Source organism: Orcinus orca, chromosome 4 (assembly GCF_937001465.1).
Source record: "Orcinus orca chromosome 4, mOrcOrc1.1, whole genome shotgun sequence".
NCBI classification, from domain to species: Eukaryota; Metazoa; Chordata; class Mammalia; order Artiodactyla; family Delphinidae; genus Orcinus; species Orcinus orca.
Genome location: NC_064562.1, coordinates 154,294,821 through 154,319,760, shown reverse-complemented (window position 1 = coordinate 154,319,760; position 24,940 = coordinate 154,294,821). Strand labels below are relative to the sequence as shown.

The following is a 24,940-nucleotide window of genomic DNA, read 5'->3' as shown; positions in this document are numbered from 1 at the left end:
GGCGAGTGTGGAGTGCGACACGGCTCCCGCCCCGGGCTCCGTGCCCACACCCAGGCGGGGACGTGGGCAAAACCGAGGCGCTTTTCCCAGAAGTTTCCCGTAAGCGAGTGTTTGCCCTTGCAGGACCCAGGGAGGAGTCCAGGGGCGAGAGGCCGAGGGGCCGGAGCTGGCGGGCCCGGGACCTGCTGCGGCAGGTGGCAGGAGGGACGCGCCCCGTCCCCGCCCTCAGGCCCCCGTCTAAGTGCAGCCACGCATCCCAGCCACGCGGTGCGGCCGGACCCACGGGCGCGGCGGGGCTTCCGGAGGCGGCGGCGTGACGAGGACAAAGTGGTGTCGCTGAGCACGTCCCTGTGAGCCCGGAGCCAGCGGTCTCTGCCGCCCCCAGGGGCCCGGGTCCAAGGCTGCCCGAGGGCGGAGGGCGGGGGTGGCAGAGGCCAGCACTCAGGCCGCAGCGCCCCTCCTGTGGTGACAGCGGGGCTCACTGGGCCGTCCATCCAGCCCCAAGGCCACCAGCGCTAGGAGAGGAAGACTGACCCCGCCTGTGTCCCGGTGAGACGCAGCCGATGAAACAGATGCTAGGCGTGCCGGCTCTTTCTGGGACTTTTATTTCTTTAAAATAATTCATACAAATGGTTACGGTCACAAACATGATTTTAACCAAAATATTGCTAGCCTACCACATCAGCAGGACGGCACCGCGCGGCCAGGCGCCGCAGCCCCGCCGCCCGGGACGGAGGCCCGCGCGCTCCTCTGCACCGCTAGCGACGCCGTCTTCGTTTGGAACAGGGGGGGTTCATGCCAAAGTTAGGAAAGACAGCCTTTGTTTTGTTTTTCTAAATTATTCTAAAAATAAGACAAGCAGGTAGAAAAAACAATGCACTGAGTGGCGTAAAAAGAAAACGGGGAGGATTCATTGTCCTGAGAAGTTTGCCAACTGCTTGGTTCGGGATGCGATCCACACACAAAAGGGAGAACGTCTGAAGCAGACCCGCGGAGCCCTGCCTCGGGCTTCTCCTGCCGACAGCTAAGCAAACAAATCCTTTGCGACGTTCTAAAGACTGTACACAGACGGGGACACTCATGATAGAATTAACTACTGACTCTTCCGCTGCTGAGCAGGGACGCAAAGGACACGGCAGCGGCCGGCCCTCGGGACGGGACAACTACAGCTGATGCGGGGAGAGGGCGTCACCTCTCACCCCTGGCGCCCGGACCGTCCCGGAGGCCGTGGCCGCCTGCGGCGCCGCCCCTGCACACACCTGTCCGAGGGCTTGGCCGGTGCCCAGGCTGCGGAGCTCTGCCCGGGCTACAACTGGTCGCTCGCATGGTCTCTATCTGCCTCGGGCTTGACGGTTTGGCCGGGAGAAGGCGCGTGGGGTGGGTGGGACACGGGGGGCAGGCCGTGGGACAGGGACATGGCGCTGGGGACGATGCCTTCGACTGCGGCGGGGATGCCGCTGGGGGCCACGCCCACGACGCCTGGGGGGTACCTGCTGGGAGAGGAAGGAGGCAGGTGAGGCCAGCGGGGCAGGACCCCAGGCTGCGCCTGAAGGCCGCCTGCTGGGGGACGCCGTCCCACTCCCTGTGTGGCCACCACCCAGACAGATGGTCTCACGTCCACCGGGCCCTGAAGGTCGCCCCCGCTCACCTGTAGGCGGCCCCGTTGAGCTCGGGGTGCACCACGGCCGGGTCCACACTGGCCCAGTGGGTGGCGGCTGCCAGGTGGTCTTTGTTCACGCAGTTCTTCAGACTGTCAGGGATCCGGCCTGGGGGACGTCGGGGAGAACGGGAGGGACGGCGCCCGCGTCAGGCGGCTGCCAAGGGGACCCCAGAGGCAGGGTCTCCACCGGGACACGGGCAGTCTCCACAGACTCGCTCCCCTTAGGCACAGCGGGGGCCTGTCTGGGCAGTGTTGCCCTCAAAGCTCGGGGACCCCCAACCCCAAGCAACCGATCTCAGCTCAGCAGTGCCCCCCACCCCATCTGCTTGGCCCGGGGTTTCAGTCAGAAGCTGACAGGGCCCGGCCTGGAAGGCTTACACGTGTAAGTGACTTTTTACAAGGTGGGGGAAACACCCCACGAGCTGGCACCCTGAGCAGGACAGCCAGCGAGCGCCACACACGCGACGCGAGGGCCTGGGCTGCGCTCGGCCCCTCCGTGCTTGGGGTCTGCCACGCCCGGCCCCGGGCGGCCGTCTCCCTAGCCACCCCCCCCCCACCCCGCAGAAGGCGCCGCGGCCTCGGGCCCCCGCCGGCGCACCTGTGACGGCTCTCCGGATCTCCCGGGCCGCCTCCTCACGCATCTCGATGGAGGCCTGCTCGCTGTACCAGGCCGCGTGTGGGGTGCAGATCAGGTTGGGCGCGTCCTTCAGGGGACCCTGGCTAAAACTGCACGGCACACAGGAGGTCAGAGGCCCTGCGCCTGCCCGGAGCCACACCCCACCCTCCGCCAGACTCGGTGGCTCCCCCGAAAGACAAACCTGCCCACGGGCTCCTGACCGCAGTGGGGAGGGGCCTTCACGGGGGGTGGGGATGCTGCCCGCCCCTCCCGCAAGTGGCTGTGAGCTGCAGACCCCAGGCCCTCCGGACACTGCTCCGTCCTGGAAGGGTGAAGACCCGCCTGGAGCTGCCCGGCCGCCCCCGACGGGCGTTTCAGCCGGGAGGCGTCTGACGAGGCCACGTGGGGGCAGCCGCCTCGTGCCCCCGGGCACTCAACAGGACGCCTGGTCTGAGCCCTTCCCACCACGTGCAGGGGACTGGGTCGTCCTGGCCTACAGTGGTGGCCTCCCCCCGCTCTGAGACTCGGCCAGGGAGGAAGGTCTGCCCCACGTGGGATCTCAGTGCCCGAGGCCGGGGCCTGGAGGCTGTGGTGGGCGTCGGGGCCCCACTCCCTCGCGGTGCTGTGGCCGCCGGGTCGGATGCAGGCGAGCGCGGGCCGTAAGCTGGGAGAGCGCCGGCCCGGGGACCCCAGGGCACCCCCGGCAGGCACCTGAATGGCTCTGACTCGTGCACGTCCAGGGCCGCACCGCGGATCCGCCCCTCCTTCAGGGCCTGGGCCAGCGCCTTCTCGTCCACGAGGCCGCCCCGGGCCGTGTTCACCAGGAAGGCCCCTTGTCTCATCTGGAAGACACGACACTGCGGCCTGAAGACACTCCCCCGCCGGTTCAGGGAAGTGGCTTCCCTGCTCCCCGGCGAGGGATTCCTTGTGACCCCTATCTCACCCCAACTAAGCCCAACCCGTCGTGGGGCTCCGGTGGCCGTCCACCAGCTCGGGGCAGCTCGTGCCTGTCCGGGCCCCACTGAGTCCTCGGGCACCGCACAGCCCCCGGCCACACCCTGTCCCCCAGAGACCCAGACCCACTGGGTGAGAACCAACGAAGGTGCCCGGCCTCACCCTCTCCAGGGCTTCAGGAGCCTGGGGTGGACAGCAGGTGAGGCCCCAGGCGGGCACACTGAACGTACACACACACCCACCCACACGTACACGTGCACACGCGGACGCGCATGGAACCACACATGCACGTGTGCGCGCACACCTCCGTGCACACATCAATGTAAGTGGCCACCCCACACTTAAATACATGTACACACACGTGTGTACAAGCCCACGTGCGCACATACACGTGGGGTGGGCACCGTCGTCGAAGCTGACCCGCCCCCACGTGCATACACTGTGCATGCCTGCAACACAGGTCTCTGCGCACGCGGGCACTTGAAAGGCCCTGTGCCGCGGTTCGGGGAAGACAAGGCCCCGTGGCAGGGCCCGCGCGGTGGCCGGTGGCCGGCAGGCGTGGCGGGCAGGCGGGGGCCCCGGGCCGCACACCTGTTTGACGGTGAAGTCGTTGATGAGGTGGTGGTTGTGCTCGTTGAGGCCGCAGTGCAGGGTCACGCAGTCGCTGTGGAAGAGCAGGTCCTGCAGCGTGCTGACCCGCTGCAGCCCCAGCGCCCGCTCCGTGCCATCCGCCAAATAGGGGTCGTAGAACAGCACGTTGAAGCCAAAGGCCTTGGCCCGCAGCGCCACCGCCTGCCCCACGCGACCTGGGGGGCGACAGGGTGTCACCGCGGCACCTCTCTGGCCACCCCGCCTCGGTTCCCCGTCTGCCCAGGGTGAGCCTGAGGCGTCTGCCCCCAGAGGCCCAGTGGCAGGACGTGCGCAAGACGAGGCTTTGCAGAGAAGGGGCGGGGCTCCGGGGGGCTGGGGAGCGCCGACGGGGGCCCCGCGGATGCACGGGGCGGCGAGGCAGGGGCTGCAGTGTCAGGATAGGCCCCAGTGCCCCGGGGGCTGAAGCCCTCTGTCCTCGGCTCCCGAGAAGAGAAAGCAGGGGAGCAGCGCAGGCCAGGAGCTGGCGGGGGGGGGGGGGGGCAGGCACGCCAGGGCCCTGCGCTTGGGGCCACGGGACACCGTGGAGGCTGGTAAGGTGCCAGCGCAGACGGCCCGGGGAGGACGGGCACCCAGCGGTCCTGCCGACCCGCCACGGTGCCAGCGCCTCGGAGCAGTCACTCACACTGCCCGGTGGGCGACGCTGGCACGGGAGCCCCCGCTCGGCTGGCCTCGCCTGAAGCCACCTCCCCTACGACGTCAGTCCCCAGTTCCAGGAACCAAAAGAAACCCGAGGAGGACTTTCACTTTTATGAAAAAAGGCAGAAGCGAAATTGCGCTCAGTGTGTCTGGCAGGTGCCGTCACAGAGCCCCTCCTGTCCCCGGGAACCGCGCTCCGTGTCTCAGTGTGGAGCTGCTGTGGCCTTGGCCTCCACGAGCAACACGGGTCCAAAGGCTGCTGCTTCTTCCCTTTACGCCACTTGGGCCACAGGTTTCAGGGGACCACTCTGCTTTGGGGCGGTGGGGAACCAGAACAGAGACTCTCGGAGTCCCGAGGGGCGCAGGGAGGGCCGGAGCAGGTGCCCAGGGCCGTGGTCCCCAGGGCCACCGGGCGCTTGTTGAGATGCAGCCTCTGGGGCGTCCCCACCGCACTATCTTGACCGACACTGCCTGGAGGTGGTCGCCCCAAGCCGACTGGCCAGGCACAGCAGCTCCCCATCCTGGCTCCTTCCTCCCGGCCTGCATCACACCGCGTGGGCCGGGCCATCCCTGCCCTCAGATAGGCCGAGGGCACTGGGGGCCTAGGTGCTGGGTGCAGGGCACTCACAGGGCTACGGGGCTCTGGCCAGCCCTGGCGTCTGTGTGTGCACATCCAGCAGGACAGCAAGTTGTGTCGGGGAGGGACACCCCTGTGCCCCACGGACGCCCGTGACCCTGACCCCCGGCACTAATGCAGGCGCGTCTCTGCCCTGCAGTCCCCCCACAGCTGCACGAGGCGGCGCCTTTGCCGTGGAGAACCTGTGAAGCAGCTGACGGGGCCGCAAGGGGCTACGGTCCCGCCCATGCTGGGTGGCCCAGGTGGACGGGCAGGCCCCTCCCGCCACACTGCCCTCCCCTGCTCCCCCAACCCCTAAGGCCCGCACCACCCCGGCACCTCTGCCCCCGGATCCTGCCTGCCCCCCCCGCCCACGTCTCCGTTCCCTGGTTTGCTGTCTGAGCGCAAGGGGCCCAGGTGGACGGGCAGGCCCCTCCCGCCACACTGCCCTCCCCTGCTCCCCCAACCCCTAAGGCCCGCCCCACCCCGGCACCTCTGCCCCCCGGATCCCGCCTGCCCGCCCCCCCCCCCCCCGCCCACGTCTCCGTTCCCTGGTTTGCTGTCTGAGCGCAAGGGGCCCAGGGCTGGCCCAGGACACCGGCCTGCAGGGCATGCGACTGAGCGGGTGAGTGGAGGGAGCAGCCTCCGTCCACCCAGAGCAGGGCTCAGGGCAGCCTGCCCGGCCACCACCCGAAGGCCTCGTGTGTTCAGTCGCGGGGCAGGGGAACGGCAGAGCGAGCGTGCGTGAGTGTGCGTGAGCACACGAGCACGTGTGACCCCAAGAGCACCTGTTTCACATCTGTTGTGTGCGTGGGCCCCACTAGGTGTTCCCGGGGTGGAGAAGGACCAGCACAGTCTCTGGGGCAGAGACCCCTCAACCCCACGCTGTCCCCGGGCTGGGCGACCATGTGCTAGCAGCGCAGCACAGCGCAGCCCCAGCCTCAGGGTCCACAGAGCCTGTGCACGGGGGCGAAAGCCATCGCACCTAGCCCGATGATGCCCAAGGTCTCCCCGCGGATCCTGGCGGCTCCGGAAGCCACCTCTCGGATCTGCTCGACGCTCTGGACCCGCGTGCCTTCCCGGAGCGCCTGGTGCAGCCACGTGGTCCTGCGGTAGAGGTTGAGGATGTGGCACAGGGTGGAGTCGGCGGTCTCCTCCACGGACGCGGCCGGCACGTTGCAGACGGCGATGCCTGCAGACACGAGATACGCGGGGCAGTCGCTAGCACGGTCCTGGGCCTCACGTCCCTGCCCCAGGATGCTAGGAGACAGATGCAGGTTACCTGCCCCGTGCCGCGTGGGAAAGCCACCCATGGGTCCAGTGGGCAGACAGGGTGGGGGACAGGAAGAGAGAGGCCACCTGGGCGGATGCCCACGCCTGCTTCTGCTCCTCCTGGACCACTTGCCACTGAACCTTCTGGAAAGGGGTCTTGGCCAGGACACACCTCCCCGGGCCCTGCCCTCCCCACCCCCCACCCCCCCAACGCCCCCCCAGCTCGGCTTGCGACAAAACGTTAAGACAGGGTCAAGAGGTCATGCAGGGGAGACCGAGCGACAACAGAGCTGGAGGCCCCGTCACACTCGGGAACAAGGCTGCCGCCTGACAGAGGACCAGGCCCTGCGGAGGTCTGGCAGGGATGACCGCACAGCACGCCCCAGACTGTCCCTGGACGAAGGATGGAGCCCCAGCCCGTGAAATCGCGAGGCAACGAGGACCCGCTCCGCGAACGGGGACGAGGCCCGGAGGGCGGCCCAGCTCGAAAAGTGCCCAGACCGCAGCCTGACACTGCGGTGCCTTCCTGGGGACAGGTGATAGCGGGGTGAGAGAGCTGGGCTGGCAGAGCAGAATGAACCCTGGGACGCGTGGCAGCCGACAGCGGGAGCCGTTTTCACGCTGCAGGTCTGAGGCCGCCGTCGGTGACCGCGGGCCGTGGCAGGGCGCATCCTGACCTGCCCTTAAGCCGTGACCAACACAGAGGATAAGGAGAGACTAGACCAGAACATCACAAGACGCTGAACACTGCACCCGGAGAAGCATGCTGCAATGTTTCCGTGAGTGTGTCACACACCTGTGTGTACACGCTCCCACGTGTCCTAAATCACAACACAAACCTCCTTTCCCAGCAAGTCTCGTGCACAGAGCCGCGCAAACCCTGACACAGATGTGCTGGCCGCCGCCCCCCCCCCCGGCTGATGTCCCTTCCCCGCGGTCCCCAGGAGGCAGTGCAGGAGGGCAGCGGACACGCCACCCACAACGCCCGGGGGCTTTCTGAGGGACGCTGCTGCCACCCTGCACCTGCCTGAGGGGAGCTGGCGTGGGGCCCACACGCTGCCGGCCTCCAGGCCACCTCCAACCAGGCAGTCGGCTGCAACGGGACTCTCCTCTTCCCAGTAAAACCAACAGACAAAACGTGATGAGGTCACACCAAGGGAGCAGTGCGCAAAGTTGCAAAGAGAAGAATCCAAGCCCGTCCTACCTAAGTCCCCAGCTGACTTGATGTCGATGTTGTCAAAGCCGCTGCCGATTCGGACGATTATCCGCAGCGCCTTGAACTTCTCCAGGTCCTCCCTGGTCAGCGTGATGGTGTGATACATCAGCGCCCCAACGGCCTCGTTCAGCACCTGCAGTGAAGGGGGCACGTGAGCCGGTGCCGCTGCGGGAGAAGCCACGCGGGCACTCCCCCCAAGTGCGGCCCCCGGTAGGCAAGTCCCAGGGCTCCAGCAGGCTCCCACCCGAGCGGCCTTCCCTCCGGTGCGCGTGGCAGGCCCTCTCAGGGGAAGGTGCCCGATCCCCATGTGAGCGGCCTGCAGCGACCCGAATGTGACGGATCAGCAAACGCGTGAAGCACACCGAAGGTCCCTGCCCCGGTCGACACAGGGGACGGCGCTCTGCCTGCCTGACGCAGGGGGGTGGGCGGGGGCTGCCTTCTCCTTGGGCACCAGGCGCTACGACACACGACAAACACCGGGCGCCGGGAGGACCCGGCGCACCCGAGACCTCCAGGCCTCGCCGAGAGGATGAGAAGCCAGCGGCCACTTTGACATACTGTTCCTAGAACAGGAGCGGCCGCAAGGCCGCAATAAGCTCGGAGCGTCGGGTAAGTCCCTGGGGACAGTGAACGCGCCGCAGTGAGCAGGGCACCCCTTTCAAATGGGGAGAGGGCTGATGTGCCGACCCCGCCGCCACCGTGCACAGGGCCCGGCCTCCAGGTCGGCCCTGCATGGCCCAGGCTTGGAGGCTTACCCCCCAAGAAAGGAGCAGGGAGCAGCCGCAGCCCCTGCGCACTATCCACCGCGCCGCGGACCTGGGGGGCCACCTCCCCCCAGCCCCTGCCCACCACTGGGAGGGGCGTCAAGGTCGGGTACGCGCTCCGGGCGCGCCTGCGCCTAAGGTGGGCCTAGCCAGCTGCAGCCCGCACGAGGGGCCCGCCAGCTCTGTCTCTGCACCCGTCGGAGCGTGGCCGGGGCCGTCGCCCCGAAGTGCGGGGCTCCAGGACACCTGGGGGCGGCCCGCGTGTCTCGGTGAGTCTGTTCCAGGCGAGGCCCACGCGGGCAGGTTGGTGCCAAGCGCACAGACCTCCTCGTGGGCGACGTCCGTCCACCATCGCGCCCCGTGCAGAGCCCCGCCCACGACCCCCCTCAAGGAGACCCCCCACCCACCTGCCAGCTTAAGTCCATGAGCTCTGACAGGGCCGGGCCCACCAACATGTGACGCACCTCGCTCCTGGGGGGTGGGGGTGGGGAGTGCGGGTCGAGGAGGGCGGGGCCACAGCCCAGGACCGTGAGCCCGGTCCGCAGCGGGACGCAGTCTGGCCAAGGCCAGGGACGCATGGTCTGCCATCTCTGGGCCCAAAGGCAGGGTCTGCGGAGCGGGCCCACCCCGTTCCAACGCATCATGTAATCCAAATCCTGCCGTACTTGGGAACGAGGTTTACTCCTCCCTCACGGGACGTTATAATCGATGACGTCTCAAATTCAGTGAAACAGAGTCCGCTGGGAACCCGTGGTGATGTGTCTGCGGGCCCCCCTCTGGACCGAGCTTCCAGTGCTCACCCTGGGTCCCCCGGGGCGACAGAGGCTGCTGGACCACAAGGGGCCACATGTGAGCTGAGGCAGCAGCTGGCCCGCGGCTGACGCAGTAAGCGGGGTGGAGCGGGCTCTGAGCGTGGGACGCAGGGCAGGGGACTGCAGCCCCGGGGAGACTGCCAACGGCCCCGGCTCACCCCTTCTACGATGACTGAGCCCTGGTCCCAGCCAGACACGTGACCACCCGGAACTCAAGTTTCCTCTGAGGCTGGCCTGGCCTCCGTTCCCCTCCTGCTGCCTGCGGTGGCCTGGAGGACACGGCCACAGGGGACCTCACAGAAAGGACCAAGGTAAGGGCAGCTGGGAAGCAGGGCAGGGGGTCCTGGGCCCCTGACCCTGCAAGGAGGCGACGGGGCGCTGCCAGCCCCGCTCTGGCCCCAGCTCGGAAGATCTAGGAAGCTCAGCTCCGGGAGCAGGGGGCTGCCAGCGGGCGTGTGAATGGACCGGCTGGATCATGCCCGAGTCCTGACAGCTTCCCCGGCCTCCTGGGAGGGCCACAGACGCAGGCGCAGACTTCCGGTGCCGTGACTCGACGGGACCCGGTGTGGACGGGGTGAGGCCCGACGTGTGACAACAGAGCAGCAGCAGAGGACATTAAGCAGGGGCACGTGGGGAGGGTGGGCAGGAAGATACAGGGCAGTGGACATGGCTAAGGCCACGGGCAGGTGCAGGGGAGAGGGGAGGGCTCGGCTGGCGGTTCCCCCCGAAGGCCCCTCTGTGCTGTGTGGACAAGAGCTGGTGAGGAGGGCCCCCTTGGGGCAGGTGGGCAGGAGCTGGGGGGCAGGCTGCATGCAGACAGAGATCTGTCGGTGCCCGCGTTGTCCGGCACGGCTGGATGCTAGAACCAGAGAGACGGACACGTCCCTGCTGGCACTGGGAGGGGCTGCCCCGGACGCAGGGGCAGATGCATCAGCTGGACGCCCGCGGGGCCCTCGGCTACAACGGGCAGGCGTGCGGATGGGCTGTGGGCAGGCGGGGCAGGGCAGGTGGGTCTCGCGGCTCAGGCGCGTGCGCAGGGCCAGCTTTTCCTGAGCATTGCACCCAGCTGTGGTCCTTAAGTGTCCTGGGCTGCACTTTTTTTGTTTTTTTTTTTTTTGCGGTACGCGGGCCTCTCACCACTGCGGCCTCTCCCGCTGCGGAGCACAGGCTCTGGACGCGCAGGCTCAGCGGCCATGGCTCACGGGCCCAGCCGCTCTGCGCCACGCGGGATCCTCCTGGGCCGGAGCACGAGCCCGTGTCCCCCGCATCGGCAGGTGGACTCCCAGCCACTGTGCCACCAGGGAAGCCCCCGGGCTGCACTTTTAAGCAGGGACGGTCCACGACGGTCTGAACACGTTTGCTTGTTTCCTTGAGGTGAGAAGTGAGTGGATCCCTGCAGACCCTCTTCAGGCTCCAGTCTTGCTGCCGCTGCCCCCGGGGCACAGTCTGCCCATCAGCACCGACCGCCCAGTACCAGGCATTCCCAACGTCCAAATACTCCGTGTGACGCATGCCAACTGGAACTGTTATTTCAGCTTTCACTTGCATTTCTGGGTGTGACTCAGTCACCCAGGTACGTTTCTGGGTAAATTATTTTTTTCACGCCTGGTCCTTCTACTGAGCGTCTCTCGAATCCCAGGGTACCCGGAGAAGTGTTCTCAGAGGGGAGCCCGGGCTCCCTCAGAGCAGCGCCCACCCTGTACCAGCTACAGGAAGAGAGCACTGCAGGGGCACCACGCTGCCCCGTCCAGACTCCAGGTCCACGCTCCTGCTGGCTCCTGACCCCTTTCCTGGCTGCAAAGTGGCCATGACACCCCCGGTATGGCACTGACCTCCCAGCGTCCACTGCTGCCAGCCTCTACCTGCTGTGTCACCAGCTAGTCAATGACCTGGCGTCCTCAGGTCCACAGGAGGAAACGCAGCCCACCTGGCCAGGTGCTCAGAGCAGAGGGCCTGAGGGGTACTCACTGGGCACCACACCAGAGGCAGGCCACCGGTCAGGGCGCCTCCTCGGCCCGAGTCTCCCCTCCCAGCATCACACACACACACACACACACACACACACCCTCAGCGACTTCTTATCTTTCCAGATGGGCACGTTCTGTGAGAGGCCACGCAGATGGCTCGAGGGCTTTCCCGATGACAGGAGGCCCAGGTGGAGGGACAGCGGGCTGAAGATGCTGGAGCGCCACCCAGACCTGCAAGCTGACAGGCCGGCTGCCCCTGGGGGGCGGGGGGGCAGTGTCACCTGCTCTGTCCACACCCCCCTCCCGTGCCCACTTCCCACTGGGATCTTTCTCCTGTGGGTTGGGGAGTCTGAGTACTTCAGCTCTTCCCCCCGACTGTTACACGCACTGCAGACGCGTCTCCTTCGCCCCCGCACTTCCTGTTGTGTGTGATTGCTCTTGCAGGGAGGCTGTTGTGACCGCCTTGTACGCGGATGCCCCTCCTTCCCACGCCGTGCTTTCTGCAGAACTGCCCACGTTTGGTCCTGTCCTGACCAGGGGAAACACGCTCCCGAGATGCCCCTCTCACTCTTGGTGACGGTGGCCGTGCACGAAGGCGCCGGCCAGCATCCCCAGGGCTGGTGGGCTGACCAGTCCTCTCTGCCTCCAGGGTCCTCAGGTCCCACCGACCGGGAGCCACCCCCCCGCTGGCTGCAATGCCTGTTTCTGCGTTTCCCCTGGATTTTACTTCATGTCTTACCCGGCCTCGGCGCCTCCCTCCTGGGACTGGGCGCTTCACTCCAATGAGGCCCCCGCTGGTGCCCCTGGAACCCCAGGCGCGTCCCCGTGTCACTCCCACCCTGGCCCGGCCCCTCAATGGGACCCCAGGTCTTCCTTTTCCACGGCCCCCCCCACCTCACGGGCACCTGACCTCTGAGGAGCTTCGGAGAGAGCGGCGGAGGGGAGAAACGCCTCCGCCGGCCCCGCGTGTGGGCGGGCGAGCGAGCTTGGCTAAAACCCTCCTCTGAGGGGCTTTGACGCGCCCAGCTGGGGCCGCTCTGGTTCTTGTCCCCCACCCCTGGCGCTGGTGAAATCTGGATCCTGAATGGCAGGGCCTCTCGGGCCCCCGACACTCATGCTGGGTTCGTGGCAGGAGCACGGGAGCCTCTGTTCAGCTTTGGTAGTTTTCCTCGTGTTGTGGCGAAAACGTCAGCCTCTCCTTAACGCTCAAATAACGTCGGACGGACGTCCAACCAGCTGTGAGGAGGTAGAAACCCCTGATCAGACGTGACGCGTAAGACAGGCTGATACTTCCCTTCTAGGCCAAAGCCTGCAGCCAGGTGGTCCACGGACCCCGTGTCAGCTCCAGAGCCACCAGGGTCCTGGGCTCCTGTCTTGCTGCCCCGCCATTCCCAGGCTCCCCTGGCTCCACACGGCTTCCTTTTGTGGTCTGGGTGGCTGCCCAGGCTCCAGCCATCACATCTGGTTTCCAGCCAGCAAAAAGAGGGAAGGTGGCTCTGCACACAAAGGCTGCTGTCCTCTCCCTGGCTGCACTTAGTCATCTGGCCACCCCTGGCAGCAAAGAGGGGGAAGGAAGTGCTTGCCCAGGATGGGGAACGGGAAGCTCCCGAGAGCGGCTGCACTGGCCAGCTGGGCCCGGCACCCCCGCGGAGTCTGTGAATCTCTCCTCGCTCCTCATCGCTTCCGTCTTTCCTCTGGGCTTCCCCTGACTGTGTCTTCTGAGCTTCCTATTGAGGTTTAAACCTTCCTCTCCCATTTTAGTTTCCAGGAGCTCCCTCTAGTTCTCCTGTGGTTCCTTTCTCGCTGCGTCCTGCTTGGTGTACAATCGGGCGTTACCTCAGGCCTAAGGACCCCAATTACACAGTCCTAACGTCTCTTCTGTCAGGAGCAAAAAATTCTGTCCTCAGGACACTTTTTCTGCCTGTTCTTCTCTGGCAGGCAAGGCCAAGGCTTCCCGTGGGTGTCAGGAGGCATAGGGCTCGGGGGGACGCCGCCTGCCCGTTGGGGGGGCTCTGAGGGCCCTATGCCCCTCCCCAGGGGTCTGTCAACATTCATTCATTCATTCATTCCTCTATTTATTTATTTCTGGCTGTGTCGAGTCTTTGTTTCTGTGCGAGGCTTTCTCCAGTTGCGGCGAGCGGGGGCCCCTCTCCATCGCGGTGCGCGGGCCTCTCACCGTCGCGGCCTCTCTTGTTGCGGAGCACGGGCTCCAGACGCGCAGGCTCAGTAGTTGTGGCTCACGGGCCCAGTTGCTCCGCAGCATGTGGGATTCTCCCGGACCAGGGCTCGAACCTGGGTCCCCTGCATTGGCAGGCAGACTCTCAACCACTGCGCCACCAGGGAAGCCCTGGGTTTTATATTAACTTGTTGAAATAGTTTTGGTAAGTTACAGTTCTGGAAAAAAACACGTTTTGTCTTAGTTTTCAAATTTACTGGCAAAACTTGTTTTAGTACTGCTTACAATTTTTAAAACTTTCTCTCCGTATATCTCTTTCTCATTCCACTACTGTTTTTTTAAAAAGTATCTTTTTAGTTTGAAACGGTGTAAGATTCACAAGATGCTGCCAACGAGGGGGATCCCGTGTCCCCTGGCCCGGCCCGTGGTGGGCAGCGAGCCTGCGCCCGGGAGGTAATCTGTGCACCCAGGTGCCCTTGGCCGTCTTGTCCTTGCTTGTGTGCTGTTCTGTGGAACTTCACTGTGGGTCTGTTCAAGCAGCCGCCTCACAACAGGACACAGAAAGCAGGACTGCCGTCGCCACAGAGAGACACCCCCGTGTTAGCGGCACCTGAACCCGGCACCTCGGTCCCCTTTGCCGGCCCCGTCACGGTGGCTGGCCAGAGTGACGAGGCCCGTGACCCTGAAGAGCTGGCTGCTCTGGCCCGGCCGACGCCGGTGCCCGTGGCTCACCCTTCCTGCTCTGCCCAGTGGGGCTCCTTGGTACCCGTGCCCTGGCGGAAGGCCACTTGGTTCCCTCTGGTTCCGGCCACGAGGAATGAAGCTGCTGGGGGGCTTGCGGGAGGTGTCTGAGTGGACGTGTGCTCTGCTTCTTGGGGGGAAATGCCGGCACTGGGGTGGCCAGGCAGGTGGCCTGCACCTGCTCAGCTTTGGGCAGCCGCCGGCCCGAGTTCCCGGAGGGGCCGCCCGGGCGCGCACGCCGCCGCACTTCTCTCACCCGCTTACTGCTGCCTCCCCTCGGCTCTGGGCCTTCGTCAGCCTTTTTCTCATCCAATTCTGCCCGCGGCCCATCCCCTCCCCTCGGTCCCTGAGACTCCTGTCGGAGGCTGGCTCCCCACCGGGCCCCGCACCCCAAGCCTCCGTCCTGCCACTGACCCAGGTAGCTGTCGAGTCTGCCCAGTGAGCTCTCACTTTCAGCTTTGCTGTTTCTGCTCCTAGATCTTCTAAAAACTCCCCCGAAGCCTCTGCCGTCGTCACGTCTTCTGCTCTCGGCTCCTTTGAAGTGCTCAGGCTTGGTTTTCACGCTGTGGTTGTAGCAGCAGACACCCCACCGGCCCCGTGGGTCCCTCTAGTCCTTTGTCTCTGCTGGTTTTCGCTCAGTTCTTTCTTCTCCTACTATCTTGTTATCTTCGACTGTGCGATGAACATTGTGCTAGGAGGTGATCTGCAGAGACAACTGGCGGCCCAGGCCTACGGGCTCTTCCCGTAAAGAGTGCCGTTCTCCCTTGTCTCTGCCAGCCACCTGAGCAGAGGGCACAGGGGCGCCTGTGATCCAAGTTCAAGGCTTGATGTGGACGTTGCGGGGCCGGTGGGGGGACGTGTGAGGGTGCATCTGGCCCCAGCTCGTCCTTTCTCCAAGGGTCCAGCCCAGAGCCAGGGTCCAGCGGGGCTCCAACCTCACCAGCCCATGAGGCTGCCAGAGCCGCCCTGGCCTCTCAGCCGCCTCTTCCGGCACAGCTGACGCCCCGGCCCGGCGGGCACGACCTGTCCACCCCTGCGCCATCGGGGCCTCTCCTGACCCTGTCGGCTCTCCAAAGCACCTTGGTTTTATAAACCTTGGTCCAGCTTCCTCACTGACTCAGGGGAAAGGTGCTTCTGAAGTACCCGGTTGGCTGTGACTACAAACAGAAACCAGGTTAACATACTTCCTGTCCCAGGGAAGCTGAGAGCTGCAAACCGCGTGGCACAGGCTCAGGGCGTCCCGGCGACTGCCGCGGCCTGAGTCGTCAGGTGATGGAGGTGCAGCATGCCCGCCCCCAGCACCGTCCACTGCAGCCACGTCCCCAGATGCCACTTTCTGGGAAAGAACTGGTTATGATGGAGACATCCCACCGCCGCCTCCCGACAGGCCAGGTGGTGAGGGCAGCGCCACACCTGCCCACTCCGGCAGGAACCCTGGGACACCTGCCTCAGCGCTGGCGAGGCCACGGCTCCCCACCTCCCCGCCCCTGCCCGTGGTACCTTCTCGTGGATCTCCTGTGTGGACTGTGCGTCACAGAAGGCCACCGTGGCCACGTCCTTCAGGATGGGCATCTCCACCGTGCAGTCCCGGCCGTCCAGCAGTGCCACCAGGGGCCGGGGGTGCAGGGGCCCGTTCATGATCGGAGGTCGGACGCCTGCAACGACAGGGCCGGACGCTCAGCTTCCCGCAGCAGCACACCCCCGCTGAAACCTCAGCCCACCCCAAGGACTTCCAATTCTACGTGTCCAGCCACCAGGATCTTTGTCAAAAATAAATTAAAAATCAGGAAGGAAAACACACTGATGTTTGCCACAGCTCAGTGCCACCTGAGTGGACACCGACGGTGGCGACTGCCCCCCTCCACGGATCAGGGCCTCAGGGATGCAGAGCCCCTGGCAGCCCCGCGCTCCAGCTGGCGTCCAGACACGCAGGTTGGAACGACGGGCTCGGGGACGCACCCGACGTTTCTCTTCCACTCGACGCTGTGGTGTTGCCACCCAAAAACCCGGCAGGGACCCACCCAGCACCAGCATCGCCTCTGCTTGTAGGTTTGAGGAGCAAGAAAGAGTGTAAGGGTAGAACAGGGTTAGGACACCGGAAGAAGGCCAGAACCCCTCACCTCCCCAAAATGAGACAGCGAAGAACGATTAAAAACTCCCTCCCTCCACACGAGGCCCAGGTGCAGACGGGAGGGCTTCACAGGTGACACGCGAGACACTGGGGGCCGCACCAGGCTGCCCCCTCACCACGGCCCCGCAAGGCTCGCCCTGGGACGTGGCAGCCGGCGCGTGCGGTGCAGGACGAGAACCGGGTGCGGGTTCCGCGGCGGCCCGCCAGCACCCACCACCCCCGAGAGCGCACGGCCGTCAGGACCGGCGGCAAAGGCGCCAAGACCGCTGGGAGGGCTCCTGGCGTGGGGTCCAAAGGCCAGGACCTCCCTGGTCACCTCCCCCCGCGTCACGAGCAGAGCGTCCAGGCCCCCTCTGTCTGTGGTGCGACGGCGGGAGTCCTGTGCAGACAGTGCCCTGGTCTCTCCAGCTCACTTAAAGATGTTACTCATTTTAGCGCGTGACGAACACCCGCTCCCAGCCTCACTCAGCTGGAACTTTGCCCAACACCGATCCACGCGACCGCAAGAAACCGAGCCCTCCGGGTCTGCGAAGGTGTCTTAGCTGAAAGGCGCCTGCAGAGCCTCGTCTGAAGCGCCCAGCGGTCAGAGAGGACGGGAAGCCCCAACGGAGGGCACTGCGACCGGGAGGGCTGCCAACCGCAGCGTGTCCACGGGAACACCCCGAGAAACCCTGCGCCGACCTGCAGCCTGGCCGGGTGCCCCTCCCTCGACGCCCTCGACAGAAGCAAACCCCGGTCGCTGGCCCGGGCGACTCGCCCCCTTGGGACGCCCCTGTCCTAACCCCAGCACACGCAGGGGGCCCCGGAGCAGCGCCTCCTCCACGGCCGTGGGGACACCGGCCTCGGCGGTCTCACTCTCCCGAGCCCCGACCAACCTGACATCTCTTAATATGGGCTCGGCTTCCACGACCATGAATTCGACTGTTCAAAGCGTCTATCTTCAGAAGCCCCCTGCAGAACCGCGTCCTGTCACTGGATCCTCATCCCACGTCTTTAATTGTCTCGAACCAAAGCTCCTAGGCTCCCGTCCACGGCGACCACTGAAGCCCACGCCGGGTCAAAGTCTGACTAAAAATTAAACACAAGAGACACGTTAAACACCACTGAGGGTCAACTAGACTCACGAACCTCAGGTCCATGGAGGAGGGGCTTCCCTGCACCTTGACCCCAAGCCCGTGGCTGCCGGGCTGGGACCTACCTGGAACCAGGCCCGGCCCTGCGTGGAAGTGACCGGCGGGGCCACGGCTCGGACGCAGAGGCAAGAGGCTCACCCCGAAGGTCGCCGCCACGTACCCGGGAGCCCGCCCGGATGCCACCATGTGCGCTAGCTGGGAGGCCTGGGGACAGGACGGCCCAGAAAGCGGGTCTGTGGCCAGTTCTGCAAGCTCCTATCTCACGGGGCCCATCGCTTCCTGGGTCCGTGACGGGGCACAGGCCACTGGGGGAAAGGGCCCCGGGACACAGACCCTGACCTGGACGCTTCCTGTACCGCACCCCCGAGCCCCCCAGGCGGTGTCCCGGGACCGGGGCCAGATTCAGGTGCAGTCCTCCCCAGAGAGCTGCCCAGCCCTTCCCGGCGGGCAGGACAACCTGGTCGTGACCCACACCTCGGGCGCACCCGAGCCCTCCCTGACCCGGCTCAGCTGCGGGGACTGGCCAGCCGCTCCTGAAAAGCTCCAGCCGGCCAGCCAGACACAGCCCACGACCGCAGGACACGGGCGGCAGGGCCAGGGGGCAGCCTGCAGCCACGGGCCAGCGGCGGCCCTCAGTGCCTGCCACCCAGTGGGTGTCTAGCACCCGAACTGACCTCACCACCGGCTCCCAGGCGGCCTCGGCCCCTCTCAGCCCCGTGCGGCCACATGCGCCAAGGCCCCCCGCGCTCCCACAGGCGGGGGTCATGACGCCCCGGCCCAGGTCCCCGTCCCACCGCACCCGCTCTGCCTCCCGGGCCACGCAGCGTGGACAGCAGCCCCGCCGCGAAGGGACTCGTGCCCGAGGGGTCGCGCTACCAGAGCTCCCGCAACTCACGCCGGCCCCCCCCCCCCCCATGCAGCCACGCTCCTCTCCGGAATCACCAAACATGAGGAATCGGAACGCTTCCACCTGCAAACAGCAGAGGCTCCTTTGATCTAACTTCCTCCGGTAGAAACCGTACTCAGCGAGCCGTAAGGCAGCAGGTGTCACCCCACACCCCAGACACGGCCCAGGACAGGACGACACCCCCAGCACCTCAGGGACCCTCAGTGCCAGTCCTCAGGCCCTCCTCACCTTCCTACCCTGATTCTCACAGGAGGGGATCGGGAACGGCGACGGGGGTGGGGTGCCGGGCCGGGCGGCAAGGACGCTGCCTCGCTTGCGGTCTCGCTGGCTCTGGGGCCCCAGCCTCGCCCCCGCTGACCGACCACACCGCCGCCGGGGTGGATGCCGCCGACTGCGAGTGGGCACCCCCGCTGCAGAGGCAGGAGAGCGAGCTCCAGGACCTCAAACACCTGTAGCCCAGGCCCCACTGATCCCATCGTCTCTTCCAAAGTCGGCCCCAAACTCATTCTAAACTGCAGGGGCAGCACAGCAAAGCACCGCGGCAGTCAGCTCCGCACAGCCGAGTCAGGCCGACCTAGGCGCCTTGCCCTCCTACCCGAGGGTCCCCGGGAACCACACGGGAGACAGTGTGTGCAGGTGATGGAAACCCCAGAGAAGTCACAGCCGGCCGTCTGGTCACGAGGACTTCTTCAGTCCCCTCCCTAAACCCTGGAGGAACCAGGGCCAGCTGCACTGGGAAGCAGGACAGTGCCCAGCCGGGCCTTCCCTGGCTCACTCGCGCTCCCACCAGCCAGCAGCGTCCCTACACGCCCGCTACATGCCAACGGCCAAGACGGTTCCCTGTCCCCCGAGGGCCCGGGGCTCACAGGCCTCAAGTGCGGCCCAGCACTGCGTCTTCCCAGCCCTGGTGGAACCACCTGGACCCATGGGCTCTCCCATGTCCACCGCCCACCAATCCTTCTGTGAAAATGGTCTCAAAAGGAAGCTTTGCTTTGGCACTGCTGAGCAGCTAGAAGGAGTCAGATGCATCCCTGCTACCCCATGGGTAGCAGGGATGCATCTGGCGGGAGCAGCTGGCGGGCCTCAGAGGCCAGCCTGCACAGACGGAGGGCCCTGGGCAGGTCTCAGGCCCAACGTGCAGACAGGAGGCGACCTCTGGTGGGCACTGCAGACAGACAGGGTGAGTCTGGCTCTCCCCTCCCCGGCCCCAGTGCCCTGTGGGCAGGACGGCAGCGCCCAGCAGTGGCTGAGACACAGGGATTCAACCGTCCAATTGTGCTTGAAATAACAGCAAGACCATAGTCGCAAGAAGCTTCTGGGCTAGTGCTGGGGACGCTCATGGGTAAAAATGCTAAGCTGCACCTCGTTTCTACAAATAAGCCAAACAAAAGCCCCGTAAGTGACTTCACTGCTCAAGACACCGACGGGAGAGCCCCTGGACGCACAGGGCAGCAGGGGGTGCGCCGGAGGGTGGACAAAGTCAGGCCAGGGGAGGGGAGGGTCACGGTTAAGCCCAGAGCAGGCCAGCAGGTAGCCCCAGGGACCTCAGGGCCACCAAGCCACCTCCTACAGCCACCGCTGCACAGGAACCTACAGGAGGCCTTCTGCCCTCCGGGGGAACAGCCCCACGTTTAAGGAGAGAGTGAAGGATGGCTAGAGAGAGCAAGGCCCGTGGCCAACAGGCGTGGACCCTGGGGGTGGCACGCAGGCCACGTCCCACGCATCCGGTGGGAGCAGTGCCGCCAGCCTGGCCCCCCCGCCCTGTGCTGACTGGACGAGTCTCAGGGGCTCCTGCCCTCTACTCACCCGCCTGTCTCTCGGGAGCCACAAGGGTCTGCACCCCTCCCCCACCAGGTGAGCCAGGGGCTCGGTTCGTGGCCGGGGGCGTGGCAGGGACGGGGTTCTGGCCGGAAGCCCCCCGGCCAGATTCCAGACACACCTGCCCCTCCCCCTTACTAGAAACTGGACCCCATCTGGGAGGGTGGGACGCAGGGCCGGCTCCTTGCAAAGAAACTCTGGGGACCAGATACGACAGGAACAGCCCCAGCCCCTTGGTGACCTCAGTGACTGTGAGGGGCCACCCTGGGGAGCGGGTGGCTGGCAGCCAGGACACCTGTCAGGACAGAGACTCTGTCCCCTCAGCGATGGGACAGCCGAGGAGCAGACGGGTCATCTCCCGAGGGCGTGAGGCTGGCCCCAGGTTCCCGGGTGTCCAAACGCCCTCCCTGGTCAGCCCCAGACCCGGGGCTCTGGGCGCAGGAGGGCCCATCCCGTCCTCACTTGGACCCTCTCCAGCACCCCCCGCTCTCCCCGCACCTGCTCACCAACCACGCAGAGGTGCTGTCAGGGTGACACCTGCTGCCGGGAGCACCTGCCGGGGGCCACGGCCCCGCACTTCCAACACGTGACACTCCCGGGCCTCACCTCCTCCCACCACCCCCAGCTTCCCTGGTCCCCTCCCGCCCGCCCAGTTTCTGCTCAAGGATGGACGTGGGTGCCGGCTGACCACTGGGGCCATACGGCCAGAACACGAGCTCTGCCAGGACAGGCTTCCGGGGGCACCCAACGAGCACGTGGGAAGGGAGGGATTTCTGATGACCAGCCTGACGCACAGACGGCTCTATCCCACGTTAGAGGCGCCAGGTGCCCGCCACGGGGAGAGGCAGTGCATGCCCGTAACCCAGCGGCTCAGTAAAGGGGGGAGGGGAACGCAGGGGCCAGCGCGGCTGCGGAGAGAGGAAGCCCGTGCCCAGAGCTGGCAGCGCCGCGGCCCTGGGCTGTGCCGGCTCCCGGGCAAATGCCGGGAGCGGGCGGTGGCCAGACCTGCGGGGCCGAAGAGGACGTCCGTGCCAGCCGCCACCCAGCTCGGGCCGACAGGAGGGCGCTTGCTGAAGGCCTGGCAGGCGGCTGCCCTAACACCCCACCCAGACCCCAGGACTGGTCGACACTTCCCTTGAGCCTCACCACGCAGCAGCAAGAGGGGACAGGAAAGGACGAAAGGGGACTTGGGCTGCGACTTGCATTCCACGCCAAGGGAAGACGCCAACGACGGGGAGCCGCATGGGGGGACGTGGACACTCGGGCACCGTCTTCGCGCTCCCTCCTGCCCAGCTCTACACACTGGCCGCGCGGCCCTCCCCCCCCCCCCAACGCACCTAAGACGCGTCCTCGGCCACGGCTCCCCAGTGTGGGGCTACCCTCGGAGGGTCCAGGGGCTGCAGCTGGCACGTTCTGGGGTCACCCGAGTCGCTGAGCCCCCCAGACCCATCACGGCGCAACCCTGGCACCAGGGCCTGCAGGAAGCCCAGGCTTCCCGAGAACCCGGCCCTCGGCCACACCACGCCCTGAGCACCGGGTCAGGGTCCCGGGCCAGCTCCCGCCTCCTTCCGCAGCACCGATGAGCATCTTAAGCTCAGCGCACCCAGAACTCACCCCCAGAACGGCCTCTGCTCCTCTCCAGCCCCAGTAACTGCCCCGCCCAACCCAGGCCCCAAACGCGGCAGCCACGGACAGGGTCTCTGGCCCCACGGCCCGTCCAACGGCCAGGCCGGTCTCCCTGGGGCCCACGGCGAGGGTGTGCTCTCCTTACTCCACCAGGCCTCTGGCCCGCGCGCCGCAGAGCCCCAGTCACCGCAGCCGGGGCCTGTCACGCGCACCGCTCAGCAGCAGGAAAGGCAAACTCCTCGGCACCGCTGGCGGCCGCTGCCCCTGCCACCTCCCCACCCTCCTGTGTGAAGCCAGCCCCTCTGCCAGCACCGGTCCTCCAGCTTGACCAGCAGGCACGCCCTCTGGAAAGCCACCTCCCGAGACAGGAACCTGAGGACCCAAGGGCAGCCCCGCGCCTGCCCCCGCGTCACTCTGCCTGAAGAGCCAGCAGCAGCCCGCCGTCTCCAGCTCGCCCCGCTGCCCACAGCCCAGCCGTCTGGCCGGGGTCCGCCGTGTGCCCTGGGCAGAGTCTGGCTGGGGTGGGCGCTGAGCCCCTGCAGCCAAGGCCGAGGCGCTCCCGCAGGCAACGCGTGGCCACATAAAACCTCCAGCATGACCTCCAGCCAGAGTCAGCCTCAACTTCTCAACTCCTCGGAAACCAAAAGATGCCCCACACACGTGCTAGATAAAAACTGTGACAAGAGGCGAGGATGCGTCACCAAGACTGCCCCACGCGCGTTCACCTCTTTCACCATCTTCATTTACGCCCACGTGTGTGCGTGTTCTGCTACCTTCGTGATGCTCAGAATCCCGGAAGCGAGAACGTCATCCACGTCGAAAGAACGCAGGTTGGGGCGGATTCATCATGATGCCACCGTAACTTAGGGAATGTCACCTTCCTACCTTCCAGAGTGAGGTTTCACAGCTGCTGTGTGGAGACCCTGTCCCTCAGCCCCGACCCCGGCCCTGTCCCTCCATCCCCAACACCTGGCACACGCTCACTCATGTGATCCCACCTCTTCACACGCTCCATCCCCACTTTACAGACATGACACAGAGAAGTCACGTAAGGGGCCCATGACCATGCGTTGGTCAGGGGCTCAGCTGGGATTCCCCCAGGGACAATTCTGTGCTCTTGGCTGCTGTGGCCACTCCCCCAGAGGCTGAAAGATGCTGCCCCATTCAGGAGTAGACAGGCTACACTGACCCACAGGGCATCCCAGACGTCCACACTGCTGGGAACTGGCTTTCTCCTTAGTATTTGCCTGTGTATACTTTTATAGAAATAAAGTTGTTTCTCTTGAAAAGTGGGGGGTCCTGGACAGGTGGAGGACGCCCCCATGGGATACGACCGGCAGTCCCGGCTCTGGACCCCCTTTGTGCAAGCCAACTGTCCAGCCACCCAGAGAAGTGGGAGCTGGGTGAGGGGCTTACCCTCGCGACTACTCAACTCAGAGCACCCGCAAGAAAGCCATCCCACTTCCCGAGAGCAACCTGTCCTAACCAACCACGAAGAAGAGCATCACGAGAAAGGGGCTGCCCCGGCCAGGTTCCCGGCTTAAGAGGCTGCCAGCTAAAGGCCGTCCTCCCGGCAAGCCCAGGGCCGCTGCACCCTTCCGGGACAAGCAGGCACCAGCCAGAGGAAGCTCCGTCCATAACCGCGGCTGAGGTGCCGCGGCAGCTCCTCCCTCCACAGGCCTCGCAGCCTGGGGCCCCGACCTGCAGGCCCCAGCGGCAGGGTGGTGGCGCTGGAAGCTGAGGGTGGGGGCTCTCCCCTGCCGACAGGATGCACCCCTACCATGAGGAGGCCCCAGCCCGGTGGCTGGAAGCCCGGAGAAGCTGGGGCTGTGCAAGGGTGGAAAGACAGGTGGGCATGACACGGACGTGGCCTGACGGGGGCGTAGGGCAGCGGCCGGCAAACCAACACCACCCGTGGCGCCCCCCGCCCGGCCTGCGCCCCCCAGCCCCAGGCTCAGGGCCCCCAGAGCTACCCAGGGCACGGAGAACGCCTGTTCCTGACACCTTTCAAAACAGGAAGGGCACAAGGTGCCTGGGGACAAACGGAAGCGGGTCACACCTGTCCCGTTACTCAGGTGGAAACGGACTCATAAAGAAAAGGGCGCCCTGCCGCCACCTCTGCCGGGTGAGCGGGAACGGCGCGCCTCCCAGCTGACGCATCACTTCTGTCATTTCAAAACGAGTAAAGATCTCAAAACGGTCATTTCATTTCAAAAACGTCACTTCAAAAACGAGTAAAGATCGCCTGCGGGAAGACCCGGCGCCGCGGCCCCGCAGAGAGGCCGGTTCGGGTCCGAGGCTGCGGCCCCGCACGTCCCCCGGCTGCGGTCCGAGGTCCGGCCCCGAAGGACGCGGGGTCACCGGCGCGCCCGTCCTCCCTGCGGGGCCCCGTCAGCGGGGACCCAGCCAGCCCGGCCCGCAGGACGGACGGGCCGGCGGGACTTGCGCACCGACTGCGAGGTCCCGGCTGCGGGGGTCCCGAGGCCCCCGCTCCCCTTTGTGCCACCTGCGCGGGCGGGGCGACGGCGCACGCGCACGCAGCAGCACGCGCACGCGCACGGCGCTCCCTCGGTCCCGCCCCCCGGCCCCGCCCCCGGGCGCCGGCGCGCGGACGCCGGCGCGCACGCGCACTCGCACACAAAAGCCGGGGCCCGCGCCCGCCCCGCCCGCCCCCGCGGCCCCGCCCCGCCCCGCCCCCGCGGCCGGAAATGCGCGCGCGCGGCCTTACCGAGCGGCAGGCCCTTGTTGAGCAAGTGCGAGCTGCCCATTGAAAGGCGCGGGCGGCCGCGGGCCCCGACGAGTCCGGAGCGCTCCGCCGCGAGCCCGGCGCGTGGGGCGGCCTGGGCGCCGTCCGCTGCTCCGCCCGCTCGCCTGCGCCCGGGCGCCGCCGTGCCGAGCCGCCGCGCCGCGCCAGCAGCCGCTCCACCGGGCGGGGACAGGGCGCGCGCGCGGGCGGGGCTTCCGGCGCGGCGGTCTCCTGTTTCCAGGCGCGGGCGCCGCGCAGGACCACGCGGGCGGCTGCAAGCCGCGCCCGCCCGCCCCGCCCGGCCGCCAGGCTCCCCCGCCCCCGCTGGCTGCGCCTTCCCGGCAACCGCACAGGCACCTACCCGCACACACCAGGCCCCTCCTGCCCGAATGAGCACACGCACTTGCTGAGAACCCCCAAGGCCCCACTTGCCCTACACATGCACACGCACCTGCTCTGAACCTGCCAGGCCCCACCTGCCTGGATCCCACTGGGCCT

The 24,940-nt window shown here is 66.5% G+C and overlaps 1 protein-coding gene across 9 annotated transcripts; it reads right to left on the bottom strand.

The window, feature by feature from the left end:
• Nucleotides 1-589: 589 nt before the first annotated feature.
• On the bottom strand, nt 590-24,645 carry CTBP1 (C-terminal binding protein 1). 9 transcript variants are annotated; one of them, XM_049708896.1, is made up of 11 exons: nt 24,425-24,641; nt 17,088-17,280; nt 15,582-15,736; nt 7,610-7,754; nt 6,119-6,325; nt 3,822-4,036; nt 2,988-3,118; nt 2,479-2,598; nt 2,259-2,386; nt 1,649-1,766; nt 590-1,493 (listed from the first exon to the last, which is right to left on the bottom strand). In XM_049708896.1, exons 2-11 carry the CDS (start codon nt 17,092-17,094, stop codon nt 1,307-1,309), a joined length of 1,413 nt encoding a protein of 470 aa, XP_049564853.1. In that variant the 5' UTR covers nt 17,095-17,280; nt 24,425-24,641; the 3' UTR covers nt 590-1,306. The 9 variants fall into 9 exon arrangements, with proteins under 9 accessions (XP_049564853.1, XP_049564854.1, XP_049564852.1 ...); XM_049708897.1 differs by lacking the exon at nt 24,425-24,641 and adding an exon at nt 23,756-23,778; XM_049708895.1 differs by lacking the exon at nt 17,088-17,280 and having other exon boundaries at nt 590-1,490; nt 24,425-24,643.
• Between the last annotated feature and the right edge of the window lie 295 nt (nt 24,646-24,940).